Below are 13,647 nucleotides of genomic sequence, written 5' to 3' on the forward strand. Positions count from 1 at the left end.
TGATTGACAACCACCCTATCAAGCGATCAGATTTTCACAATTAGAGAAACTGAATCTGACAACCACCACCCTATCAAGAGATCATATTTTCACAATTAGAGAAACTGAATCCGACTTTCTGGTTAGGGGCAGCCATAGTTTGTTACATGACATGGATCATCGGTTGAAACCCATAGGGGTCGTCTCTTGCTGCAAGGTCGAAGCTGGGTGCGCTCCTCGACAGGGGAAACTCAAAGGTTTTACTAACTGGAGGCCTGCCAATGTGCAGTCAGTGATGGATGTTTTTCCCTTGCCTAGATATAAGAAAAAATAAGGAAAAACTGAAAACAGGAAAAGGAGATTCAGGTATCGAATCAGTCATGTTTTATGACAGTAAAGTATGAAAAATAGGACCTCAGTTTAAATCATAGATAGGATGAAGGCACAGAATCAGAAAATTCAGCAAAGATTTTCCCAACCATAAAAACAGGAACCATAATTAAAACAAAATAATAACTCATAATTGCCTATTTGATGCAAAAATATCACTGCTAAAAAATTACACAAACTCAAGAAAAATAAATACACACCATCCAAGCACGTAACCCATGCCGATGACCATGATCAAACCAAGATAACAAATCAGACTAACAATTGAGAAAGAAAAAGATGAAATGAAATTCAAGAACCAGCAATCTTGATGTTTGTTCCCTCTATCATGATGAAGAGCAGCATGATTTCTTCGTTGTCGTCTCTTGTCCGGCGCTGACAACAATAGTCTTCCCTTCTTTTATGCCTGGAGCAGGCACAGAGGATGCACCTGGTTCTTCTGAAGAGATGGACTTCTTACTTATGATCCGGTATATCTCTGAGAGGATTGTCTGGAAAGATTTCTCAACGTTTGTAGCTTCAAGAGCAGATGTCTCCAAGAATGACAAGCCTTCTTTCTCAGCAAATGTTTGGGCGTCTTCGGTAGCAACAGCACGAAGATGTTTGAGGTCAGTTTTGTTGCCAACAAGCATGAGGACAATGTTGGAATCAGCATGATCTCGGAGCTCCTTCAGCCATCGGCCAACATTCTCAAAGGTTGTTGGTTTAGTCACATCATAAACAAGAAGAGCACCAAGGGCACCACGGTAGTAGGCACTGGTGATTGCACGGTACCTCTCCTGGCCAGCTGTATCCCATATTTGGGCTTTTACGGTTCTTCCCTCAACCTTCATCGAACAAGGAAAATCACCATAAAATAAACAGAATAAGCTAGACTGTGTGAACAGCTCAACTACAAATCTAACACATGACGGGCGGTCAAAAACCAGAAGGATGAGTGTCAGACAAGCCCATGATAAAACCCAAACTGATCATGAATAAAAATTGAACCACATGAATATGCAGCTGGAGTTAAAACATCAGTAATTTTGCTTTTGAAATTCCATAAAACTTTCCACAGATTGGGTAACTGTTCTACAAACCTAGGTGACTTTAAACAAATAACGAGTTCAGAGTCCAGAATCATGGGGCTTCATGACAATCAAGTCTGTCTTAGACTTGCTGACTAGGCCATCATCTTGTTCAGAAAAGTCAAGAGCAGATCAGATCCAAGGAGACTTGGACAGACAACTGTCCAAGGCACCTTGGAGTCTGTCCATCATGATGATGAACAACACCCAAAGCAATCAGCAAGTTTCATGCTTAGAATGAATTTCAGCCGTTCATTTTCAAATGACTGATGCCATTCATCCAGAAAGATAATGGCATAAAAAAACCTGGTGGGGTCCATTGCGGTGGAAACCACCATTTTTGTTGGGTTTTGGGTGCTAATCATCTGCATGATGGACGGCATCCAAGGTGTCTTGGACAGTTTTCTGTCCAAGGCCCTTGGACCTGATCCTCTCTCCAGAAACGTCTTAGTTGTCATAATAAGCAACTTAGATGTGGCGTACTTTGCAACAGCCTTGCACATGCCGGCCACCACATACTTGTTTGTTAGTTTGGACCTGTCTTTTCAGCTATTTTAACTCAAAGTTATGATCCATTTGGGGGACCACTACCTGCTCTCGTTGTGTCATATTCCCCAGTTTTAGAATTGTTGAGTTCAAGGCAGTGACATGTTTAAACTGTGTAGAGAAGTCAAAACATACGAAAATTAAGATGATCTGTGCATTATATAACTAATACACATCAAAGATCAAACACTATAGTTCACACGGCATTTGTTCCTACAATGTCCACTATATACCAGTGTATACGCTTTGGTGATAAGGCAATTTCTTGTAATGTTGGCCAGTTGTTAATGAAATGAAAGTTACTTAAATGGCTGTCTCTTGTGCTCCTTAGCTTGTTTCCTCTTGGTTGCTTACATGTGCTTATGATTTGCCTTATGTGCCACGGTTGTGTGCTTTCCCATGGCTGGGTCTGTGCTCTGTCAAGCCTTTCATGTTGTACTTGCCTTATGTGTGCCTTACGTGCCTGCATTTGGTGACCCCCAATCACACTATCGAATGACCCTTTCCCACATTGCTACTCTAGCTTCGTTGGTCATCTTGCTACTAGCTTCAGATTCCTTGCTGTTCATGTTGATTTTGTACCCTGGCATGAATGTGCCCTCCTAACAACCCGTTGCACATCACTTCAAGGTTTATGAGTTTATCCAATGCCTCAACACGTTCAGACCCTTTATCATGTTCCCACATGGTATTTATATCATTCTTCAGGTGAAAGGCGATGCTCTACACATGATTAATAGGGAAGAGAAGAGAGTAAGCAGTGGATCACACAGGTGGATGACATGTCTATAGGCTTGGCATCTCAGATATTGGAACCCAAGCAGTCCAAACAAAATTAATAGAAACCAATATATAGAATCAAGCGACAGGGCCAACTGTGACAGGTCCAGCTAATCAAGCTGATTTTGACTGAAGAAGCAAACAAGGGCATGATTAATCTGGATGTGCCCAGTGGCCCAGCCCAGAACAGGTTCTCATCTTTTCGCTACTAAAGGAGCAGGGTAGATAGGTAACTGTGTGATCAGCTTAATCAGAACTTCCATGACATCCCAATCTGAGGATAGGGCATAATATGAAAGATACACAGAAGGTCATGGAAAAAAACGCATCATCTGTTGCTCTTTATATGCCAGAATAGAGATCATTCCATCCCCTTTAAAAGCACTGAAAGCATTAATGCTTGTCACTTAGATTGTTAATAATTCTAATAAATAGAAGCTGATGTTTCAGTTTCTCATAAGTTTGAGAAATCTTACTGCTTAAGCAGATCAATTTTGACACCTGTTGGATGCACAGCTAGAAAGGACATTGAGATAAATCAATGAGACTAATAATGAAACAAGTTGGGCCCTGACCACCTTCTGATGCGCCTGTGACAAAGTGGTTCTTTTCTACACATGTTCCAGCCCAGAGAGTGATAGATTGAATATAGACATTGAATCCTTTCAGCCCAATCTAAAGAAGTAAATGCCTTTGCCTTTATTGCTGGATACTGGACACTTCCTCAGTACCATTAGAGGAGCTAGCAAAATGATATGGACATGGGACCAACTATGGCATGGAAGACGACAAAGTAATTTTGCAAAAGATAGGACCAAAAGCTTTTATGCTTTCAATCTTACAAGCGAGCAAACTAGACCTTGTCATCTTACTTTGACTACAGGAATGCATAATAGTACAACCTACTTTTGTCTCCCTGCCTTTCACCATTTGGTCATGAGCATGTCTGAGGACAGGATGTTATGATAGTGTGGCGCTACTTGTCCAGCTATCTGATTGATACACAATATCTTTCTGACAGTTATACAACCTTATCTTTCATCCTTTTTCCTGGTCCTCCTGGATGATGTATTTTCAATCATTAACAATCAAGAGATACTAGTGAGATAGCATGTATTAATGCAGTTACTAGCATCAGTTCTCACAATTCTCATAAACAAGTATGCCTATTACTAATGGAACCAAGAACACTGATGAAAGTAAAATTCCAGGTCAACTTTGCTGCAAATATGTGGCCAAAAAGTATAAATCTGAATAATCGGCTGCATAAGTAAACCAGAAACAGGACTTCTTTTTATGCTCAGCATACAATATACCTTCAGTTTTATTTAGTGAGTTCAACACTTCCTACTTCAAGCATTAGGGCATCTCTTAAACATTCTCTTCTTGGCTCCCACTTTGGGCATTGCACCTTGCACCCCCACCTCTTATTCTTGCTTGGGCAGCTATGAATCATCTCAGCTATTAAAACCCTCTTCCTTTCATTACCAGGATCATCATAGAAAAGTTTCAAAGTTTTAGGATAGGCTTTTGTTATATTTTGATAAGACAGTTCAGCCAGGTTCCATTTGGCCTAAGACAAAGAAATAGTCATTCTCCAGTATATTTCCTCAAACTTTAATCTCAACAGCTGCAGCATGAAGAGAATGCCTCCTCACCAATAGAAAAATAGGGGGTCAAAAACTAAAAATGCTATGGAAAGCTCAAACTCTGTGTTAAGAAATGCAATAAAAAAGCTAAAGAAGTATGATGGTCTTGGAGGCAAAACGGGAAGCCTTTCCAAAGAAGGCAATATAGGGATTATGGCCACTCCCAAGAGCCAATGCCTTTGCGTTACTCATCTCATGGAGCAAACAACTTAAAAACGGTTTCCCTTGTTGTTGATGAGAGGGAATGAAATCTAGGAGGGATAGTAGGAACAGACAGGCTTCATGTTTCCCTTGTTGTTGATGGATAGGACCATGGCATAAAGAAATTTAATTTGGAGGCTAGGCGTTCATCTGCGTGATCTGATGTACTTTCCCACCTTTTCCTTTTTTCTTTCAAGTTACCATTTAACTCATCTTGTCACATAGCAAAAAGGGAATTTTTTTTGGCAGTTAAAAAGTTATTAGTCACCAAGACTCAAGGACACACTAAACATAAAGAAGAAAGAAAAAGCTCAGTTCCAATCCAAATATCAAGCCTGATGACAAGTGCATATTACTTCAAAGACATAGCGTAAGACCTATAAACACATTACCAAGAGAAATGAAAGTCCTTGAAACAAAAACTAGTGAAGAAAATGTGAAATGGATCCATAGGAAAAACCATTCACTTTTCATTCTCAGACAACTCACTTCAAGGTCATGCACAAAAATCTCATTAAAAGAAACTAATTAAAAGGAATTAAAATGGAACCCATTGAAAGAAAGTCCGACATGGCACACAGAAAAAAAGAGAAGAAATTAAACACCCAAACAATTAGATTGCATTCTAAGAAAACCCACTTCAGAATCTTATCACAGAAGAGAATTTCAATCTCATATTCGACGAAATTCACTAAAGAAAAATATAAACAAAAACAGGCTCATTCGGTTGATGTCGTCGTTATCATCACCATAATCATCATCGACAACTTCACCACAGTCCAAGATGCCACCAAACACTAAAACCACAAAACCCTACTTAAACATTTTAAGTGAAAAAAGAAGTAACACAACAAAAACTTCTAACACCTAAGGAATCCATGGGAACAGCTCTCCAAAATTTAACGACATTTCATCAAGCCCACATTTTTTTCCTTTTCAGAAATGAATTACTCACAGCTTTGATCCATATATCAATATGAAGCCTGCAAAATCAAAACTCGTTCTTTCTCTAGAAAACCCCATATCAAAAGATGGCTATTTTCCAAGAAACAAGAAAACACACCCACCCTCCCAAACCAACATGATCGGATAACAAAGCCCACTGCATCATCATCATCACCACCACCACCAATAACACCATCAATACTAGTCACTAAAATACATAGATCAAAACGAAACATCTTCACCTAAGAAAAACCCCAAACAAAATAAAAAATCACAAAAAACTAAAATAAACGAAAGAACCCATAAAAGTTTAAGCAGATTAACGACTACCCATCTCCCAATTCGACGCACCGCACAAAACCCACATTTTATTTTCCTTGCGATACGAACAAACCGATCGTCCGAATAACAGCGAGAAGAGGGAAGGGCCGTCTCACCTGTAGGGTGCGGGTAGCGAACTCGACGCCGATGGTGGACTTGGACTCGAGGCAGAACTCATTCCTTGTGAACCTCGAGAGAAGGTTGGACTTGCCCACTCCCGAGTCGCCGATCAGCACGATCTTGAAGAGGTAGTCGTACTCCTCCTCCAGCCTCCTCGCCATATCCCCACGATCCTACACTCTGTCTGTCTCGCTTGTTGGCTTCCTCAATCTATCGACAGAGAGAGAAACAAAGAGAGATCTCAGGACCACCCTCCACCTCTTCTGGTTGTCATTTCTCCCTCTGGCTCTCGAATTTCTGTAAAAAGAATGATGACGGATCGATGGTAGTGTGTTTGTGTGCAATGGGGAATGTCTGTGTTAGATGGGAGCGAGTATCGGACGCAATATGCATCCGCTGATCTCAGAGATGAACGGTATGTGGTGGTTGTTAAGTAATCGGTTTAAACGGTGGAAAAATGATGAAGAGTCATTGATTTTTGGGTGTTCGTGGATCTTTGTGGATGGACGGTCATAAAATGGTACTCCTGACAGGACGTTTATTGAAAATTCAAATTTTCATGGGCCCCACACTCTCTGGCTCTTTTTTCTTTTTCTTTTTTTAATTTTCAAAATTTTCACCAGCAAACCGCAGCTTACAATAGCAAGGGTCAAAGCATGGAAGAGCCGGTGACTTTTTTTTTTAAATATATTAATTAGCCAATAATGTCACGCCGACTAGCGGTGTCAACGGGTTGGACCTTCACTGAACCTCTCTCCAGACCTAAATCTTACTGTGAACTGAGAAAATAATATTTTTATGCTTTTTAGTTTTTACATTGAAAAATTGTGAATTTTAATCAAGTACAGGCATAAAATTTAGTAAACCACATTCCGCTTTCTAAACTAATCGGATCCTATAAGCTCGACCCGAATTCTTAATCATGTCCACAAAGCACACACTTTTTTTCGAGATGGGATCAGGGCAGAGTGTGCACTGACGGTATTTCGTTGATCTCAAGATGAACGACGTCCAAAACATGTACGGATGAGATGCCCATCACTTGGAAGAGGCCCCCACTTTTTTTTCTGGATGTTGTTGGTGTTTTGGATGGATGGTATCAGAATGATTTAAAATGAACGGCTCACATTGAGCATATTCATTGTTTTGATGGGTGTGATTCATTTTTAAGATGAACGACATTGAAGGTGTTACTGACATGATCTTCTCTTTTTTCTTTTTTCGAAAAAATCATAAAAAAGAAATTATTGGACGAGCCCACGCGCACATGCGGGCTAAATCAGGGCAATAAGGACATTGGCCATCGGCATATCTAAGTCTTTTTTTGTTGGTGCTCCACTGCCATGTGGATCCCAATTAGGGGTGTTAACGGGTCGAGTTTAGCTGAACCCGACTAGTACCAAACCATATAGGGTCTGAGTAGGGTGATAAATAAGAAGACCCGATTAAGACCCGGGTCCACACCCAAAGATGGGATTAAAACATGTATCTGGGTATAGATTGTGAAATTTTATATCAGAACCGACTGACCCAAGTTCCGATTAAGACCCACAATTTTTCAATGTAAAAATGCTAAAAAATATTATTTTATCCGGTATGGCCCGGGTCTGGTTTATGTAGTTCTTATCTAGTCCGGGTATGGTTTCTCTTATGGTGGGTTTAATTAAATTCAGTCTGAACCCGATACCATACCCGAAAATCAGAGTCAGTCGGGTTTCACCTGGGTATGAACCAAACCCGACCCGTTGACACCCCTAATCCCAATCTTCTATATAACTTCTGTTTCTCTGCTGCTTTACTGGCATGCATTATGACCTCATTAGAGACTAATGTTGTCGGTATCAGATCTGAATCGATTTTCAAAGCTATCCAGACAATCCATAGATTCAGATTTGAAAGTGTTCTCTTAAAGAGGGTTCAATTAGACTTAGTCCGGACCTGATACCATACCCGAAAATCAGAGTCAGGTCAGGTTCCACCTGGGAACTAACCAAACCCGACCCAGTGACACCCTAATCCCAATCCTCTATATAAGTTCTGTTTCTCTGCAGCTTTACTGGCATGCATTATGACCTCATTAGAGACTAATGCTGTTGGGATCGGTATCAGATCTGAATCGATTTTCAAAGCTATCCAGACAATCGATAGATTCAGATTTGAAAGTGAATCGAGCTGAATCCGCCATTTTTTACTTTTACAATTTAATATTTGGCGGAGAGGAGGTCACGAGTTCAACTATCATTGCAAATAGTAATCCTTGAATGTTAAAAAAAAAACTTGTACAATATAAAATATCATTAAATTAATATGTTTAAAAACATTAAAGTATTTAAGTTTATAAACAAAATAAAAATAAACATATATACGAGATTTTTCTTGAAAAACATGTTAAGATATAGGAACTATGAAAGTCATGATCTTAAGAGACCAATCACAATTGGATCTTGCTTGGACCTAGTTGCAACCTTCTTCACTTTTTAGTCTCAAAGATCATAACCACCATTATATATATATATATAGTAATGTGTAAGTTTGAGGCTACTTATCTCTTAGACCATCCCAAATTCTTTTAAAAAACATACTTTCATATGTTTTTTACTTAATCTAAATGCTTAGATGTGATCTCTATGCTTTATTTATTTAAAAACATATAGTGGTGTAAATTTTTTTTATGTTTAGATGTATTTTTAGCTGAAAAAAAATCAACTGTTCATATTACACCAAAATCTTAATTAAGTAAAAATCAAGATTTTTTGTTAAATTGATTCAATTCAAAACATGGTTGTTAGTGAATAAACAATGATAAACATATTTGCAGGTTTGAATTAAGCATTAAAGACATGCAAATACACTTTTATAAGGGGGTTTGAGACGAGGTAAACTGATTGCAACTTACACATTACTCTCTCTCTCTCTATATATATATATATATGAGATTTTTTCAAAAAATGCACGTAAAGTTTTGGCATTAATAAAAAGTGCACCTAATTTTAGAAAATTTAAAAAACACACCTTAATTTTTTCACCGTTAATAAAAAAAACTTTCATCAATTTAACCTAGGTTATTACTAACCCAAGGTGAGTCAAGAGAGTTAATTTACTAGTTAACCCTTCAAAGACTCCTTTCCTTTTTTTTGGGTGTATTTTTTAAAATATGATATTAAGGGTAAAATGGTAATTTCCTATTACATTTAACTGGCAGTAGTAAACTCTTGGGCCTTTTTAATTAATTACCACCATATTTTTTAGGTATATTTTTATTTTTTTTTCAAATCTTAGGTGCTTTTAATTTTTATTAAGGTACCTTTTATATATATATATATTGAAAATCACGTTCAACCTTTATCAACTCAATCTGACAATATAAATGTGTTTAGCATAGTTTGTTTGCTAAAAATCAAATTTTGGATTATGTTACTAAGATCTAAAAATAAGACCTTACCCAAACCCCACCCAGTTACACCTTGGAAACCGCACCCAGTTACACTCTTAGGCTAGGCCAACCGGCCAGTTGCCCAGCCCTAGTCTTAGATAGCCGTTAATGGTGACCTCAACTACCATATTCATAACGAACCGATGACATGCCTAATCAGCATCGTGATGAACCATCATGTACCACCATGGCCAACACTAACTTAAGAGAGGGCGGTGTATGCTCTCTTCCGATGATTCACTGAATCCCACGTCTGTGTTCGGAGGTCCGAATGAGCACCACGTATATAAGCACATGGGGTTCGTATTCCCGTGTATGTTGACATCACTTAGCATTGGAGTCTGATGTGGTTGCAAAGACTTAAGTACCCTTTCTTTCTATTATTGCCATAAAACGATGGTTTGAAAAAATAACAAAAATGCCCTTCATTCAAAAAAAGAAAACAAACGGTTCAAAAAAAAAGAACAAACATGTTCTCCATCCAGAAAGTCGAGGATGATGTTGACTCTTCAAAGTCTACACAGAAGCGAACCTTAGCAGACGATCCGATGGTGATCCGGCGATCCGATTTGTATCAACAGTGACATAAGAGGAAGGGTCAAGGACAGTTGGTCGGTTGAGGGACAACAACATAGTTTATTTACCACTCAACAGTTGTAGGACCTACTGAGATCATTGGCAGGGGTAAGGATTATGAACAATAAAGACAAGATAGGGTGGAATCACGTGAGAAATGGAGAGTATAGTTGGCCTCATGTTACCGGGTGCAGGGCACCATTTCCGCGACCTAGCTGGCTGATGGATGTCTTTTGGGGGCTGACCTACCTCCAAGGACAAGGTTTTTTAGTGGGCTCGTACTCCAGGACAGGGCAAGGGTGGATGACAATCTTCAAATGATGGAGTTTCGACTGGCTAGTCGGTGTCATTTTTGTGAGTATGTTGTGGGCCCAATGAGCACCTCTTTATTTAGTGTATATGGTTTAGGAAGCTGCAGGAATATGGTTATGTCTGATAGCTTATGCAATCCGTGAGATATGTTCCTTTCCCATTGGCAACAAAGAGGACCGGGTAAAGGGGACTACGAGTAGAGGTGTTGGGTTTTGATCTCATTGAGGCTGTTATGATTACACAAGAACAAGATTGTTTTTTAGGGTGCAGCCCCAATCATTAAGTTATTACACATTAAGATGTTGAAGCAAGTAAAAACAGGGGAAATTTCATGTGGTCATAACCAAATATGCAAACTAGTTGTTTAGTGTCATGGATAACATCATAACGATATTGAAATAAGATGCGTGTGTGTGCACACAAGTGTGCTGTACAAACACCCTCAAAGTAGGTATATTACCTAAAGAAGAAGCATCAGACATCACAAGAAGAACAAGATTAAAGTCTTGACCTTCCTTTCAATTGCAACCAAAAACATAAAGAGTTGGACTAACATTGGTACTTTATTAGAGAAATCGTGTAAAACCAGGATTTGTGACATACCAACAAACACCATAAAACATGGATCAACTTACACTAGAACCAACCTAAATGCACAAAAAAGTCTCACTCCCCTCCAGCAAAGGAAAAATAGGTGATGTCGTATGACACTGGTGGCAGTGCAATCACTCCACACACAGCTTGAAGTGGCTTGCATTGACCAAATGTTTTGTTGAGCAAGTGATGCAGTCCATACATGCATGTCATATCACACTGGTGGCAGTGCAACCATCCACACACAACCTGAAGTGCCTTGTATTGACCAAATGGTATGTTGAGCAAGTGATCACACGAGCCTTCCTTCTCTTTATCCAAGGATGAGGGTCAATAGTAGTGATTTTTCTTGCAGCTATTGTTCTATTTTTTGCCGATATTGCCTATAACAGTAAGAATTCTCGCTCATAAGTCATCGTAAAAAAATGGCCTTTGTTGACCAATAATGGTGACATTTATATGTTGTTGTTAAAGGTTACTCAATACTAGTGAGATTACTCAAAGGAATTGGGAACACTAATAGCAGCGAGCTAGCCTATAATGGCGAAGTTGTTTTAACGACAAGATACACTATAACCGCGAGAATTTTGGTTGGTTGTTATAAGCTACCTATAGGTTATAACATTCTCGTCTCATCGTTATATCCCATAATGGTGAGCATTAACTTGTTGTTGTAGACTATAAAAAGGAGAATTAACTTGTTGTTATAGCCATCCTATAAGGGCGAGATAGGGATTTCATCTTTAACAACAAGATAGGAATATCGTTGTTATAGGGTATAAACCTTCAAATTTAAAACTTAAAATTATTTTTAATTTTTTTTTTACATTCACATTTACACTTCAAATACATACACTTCAACAAAAACTTCAAATATACTGAAATTAGCAAGTGAAACATACATTCAACAAAAATTTCAAATACACTTCAAACATTCAACTTCAAACCCACTACATCCTCTCCGAGCCTGCAATAAACACACTTTAAATACAAACCCCTTACACTCCTTTCATTCTCTCCAAGCTTGCAAAAAACACACTTCAAATACAAACTCATTACACTCCCTATATCCTCTCCAAGCTTACAACAAATATATACTCTTATAATTCATATAAATTAAGATTTAATTATAGCAATTATAACAAAGAGTTTAAAAATCAAAACATATACACTAAAAAGTGTGAGTGACTTACAAATGTGTCTTCTACTTTGCTAGAAATGAATGTCATCATTATAGGCTATAAACCTGCAAATTTTAAACTAAAAATTAGTTTTAATTTTTTTTATTTCATATTTACACATCAAATAATATACTTCCAATACACTTCAAATATGCACTTTAAAAAAACCTTCAAATATACTGAAATTAGCAACTGAAACATACATTCAACAAAAACTTTAAATATACTTAAAATATACAATTCAAACATACATCCTTAAACATTCAACTTCAAATACATTACATTCTCTCCAAACCTATAATAAACACACTTCAAATACAAACCTCTTACACTCCCTGCGTCCTCTTCAAGCCTGCAACAAACATATACACTTCTATAATTCACATAAATTAAAATTTAATTATAGTAAAGAGTTTAGAAATCAAAACTTAGGGAATAAAAAACTTACCCTCGTTTGTAGAACCAATTAAGAATCTATTAGATCAAACATATTTAACACTGTAACATATGAAAAACTAATCTTAGAGAATAAGAAACTTACTCTCATTTGATACCTCTGGAGGTACGAAGATGATCCACTGGTATTTGAACTGAGTCACATAGTCAACCTTTATCTTTCATGAAATTACGCATCAAAATATTCATCAATCATCTCGATGTAACGGCATGGGATATTCATCAATGGTGTGGGGGTAATGAATAAACCCATTCATAATTGGCCTCCTGATATGCATCGTTGTCATGTTCTTCATTCTGTTCAGCTGAGGATAGAATCTTGTATACATTTCATGGTATTATCTTCTATACTATATGCATTTTGCTATTTGTGGGATCCTTAATAAAAAAGACTTGCATAGCTTGAGAGGACAAAATAAAAGAACCCCCCTAAAATGTTTGGTGAGACATGTTGACACATGTAAAGTATTCATTATTACATATGTGCCTATTATCAAACCAATCACATCTAAATGTATATGCCCAATGTCGTTCTATATATTTAAATTTGATAATATCCTTTATAACATCGTAATAGTCTACATCAGGCTTCCCTACATTGACTTTACATGTAACCATGACCTCACTATTTTGAAAACTATAGTCTTGACCTCAAGATTGTCCTTGTACACAACAATTTGATCATATTGCTCAAATGAATTAAAGGCATGTTGATTGTCTTCTTTAGATATTTATAAACTGTAATAAGTAGGCATTAGAACATGACATGATTATCATGACTCTTTATTCCAAAAAATTTAACATCATTTGTGTTTACACATCGCTTTAGCATCAATTTATAATTTTGAAATCCATCAAATGGACGTCAAAACCGCTTTTTAAATGGTGTCTTAGAAGAAGAAATTTATATAGAACAACTGAAAGGTTATATAACACCAGGTCAAAAAAAGAAAATTTGCAAACTATTAAGGTCATTGTATGGTTTAAAACAGTCACCTGAACAATAGCATGAGAAATTTGATTAAGTAAACATTTCATATGGTTTTAAAAATCATGACTTTGATAAATACATATATAGCAAAGTAAAAAATAGT

The 13,647-nt window shown here is 37.5% G+C and overlaps 1 protein-coding gene across 1 annotated transcript; it reads right to left on the bottom strand.

Moving 5' to 3' along the window:
- Window positions 1-527: 527 nt before the first annotated feature.
- LOC149848393 (ras-related protein RABA2a) lies at window positions 528-6,489 on the bottom strand. The gene is made up of 2 exons (XM_090011403.1): window positions 5,998-6,489; window positions 528-1,196 (listed from the first exon to the last, which is right to left on the bottom strand). Exons 1-2 carry the CDS (start codon window positions 6,160-6,162, stop codon window positions 696-698), a joined length of 666 nt encoding a protein of 221 aa, XP_089867529.1. The 5' UTR covers window positions 6,163-6,489; the 3' UTR covers window positions 528-695.
- Window positions 6,490-13,647: the final 7,158 nt, after the last annotated feature.

The sequence above is a fragment of the Nuphar pumila genome, chromosome 1, assembly GCF_984573655.1.
Source record: "Nuphar pumila chromosome 1, dmNupPumi1.hap1.1, whole genome shotgun sequence".
Lineage (NCBI taxonomy): Eukaryota > Viridiplantae > Streptophyta > Magnoliopsida > Nymphaeales > Nymphaeaceae > Nuphar > Nuphar pumila.

Excerpts from the sequence above, each read along its gene's own strand:
- LOC149848393 (XM_090011403.1), bottom strand. The coding sequence starts at position 6,162 with ATGGCGAGGAGGCTGGAGGAGGAGTACGACTACCTCTTCAAGATCGTG. Across the intron at positions 1,197-5,997 it reads TCGCTACCCGCACCCTACAG|GTTGAGGGAAGAACCGTAAA; the intron begins GTGAGACGGCCC and ends TGTTCGATGAAG.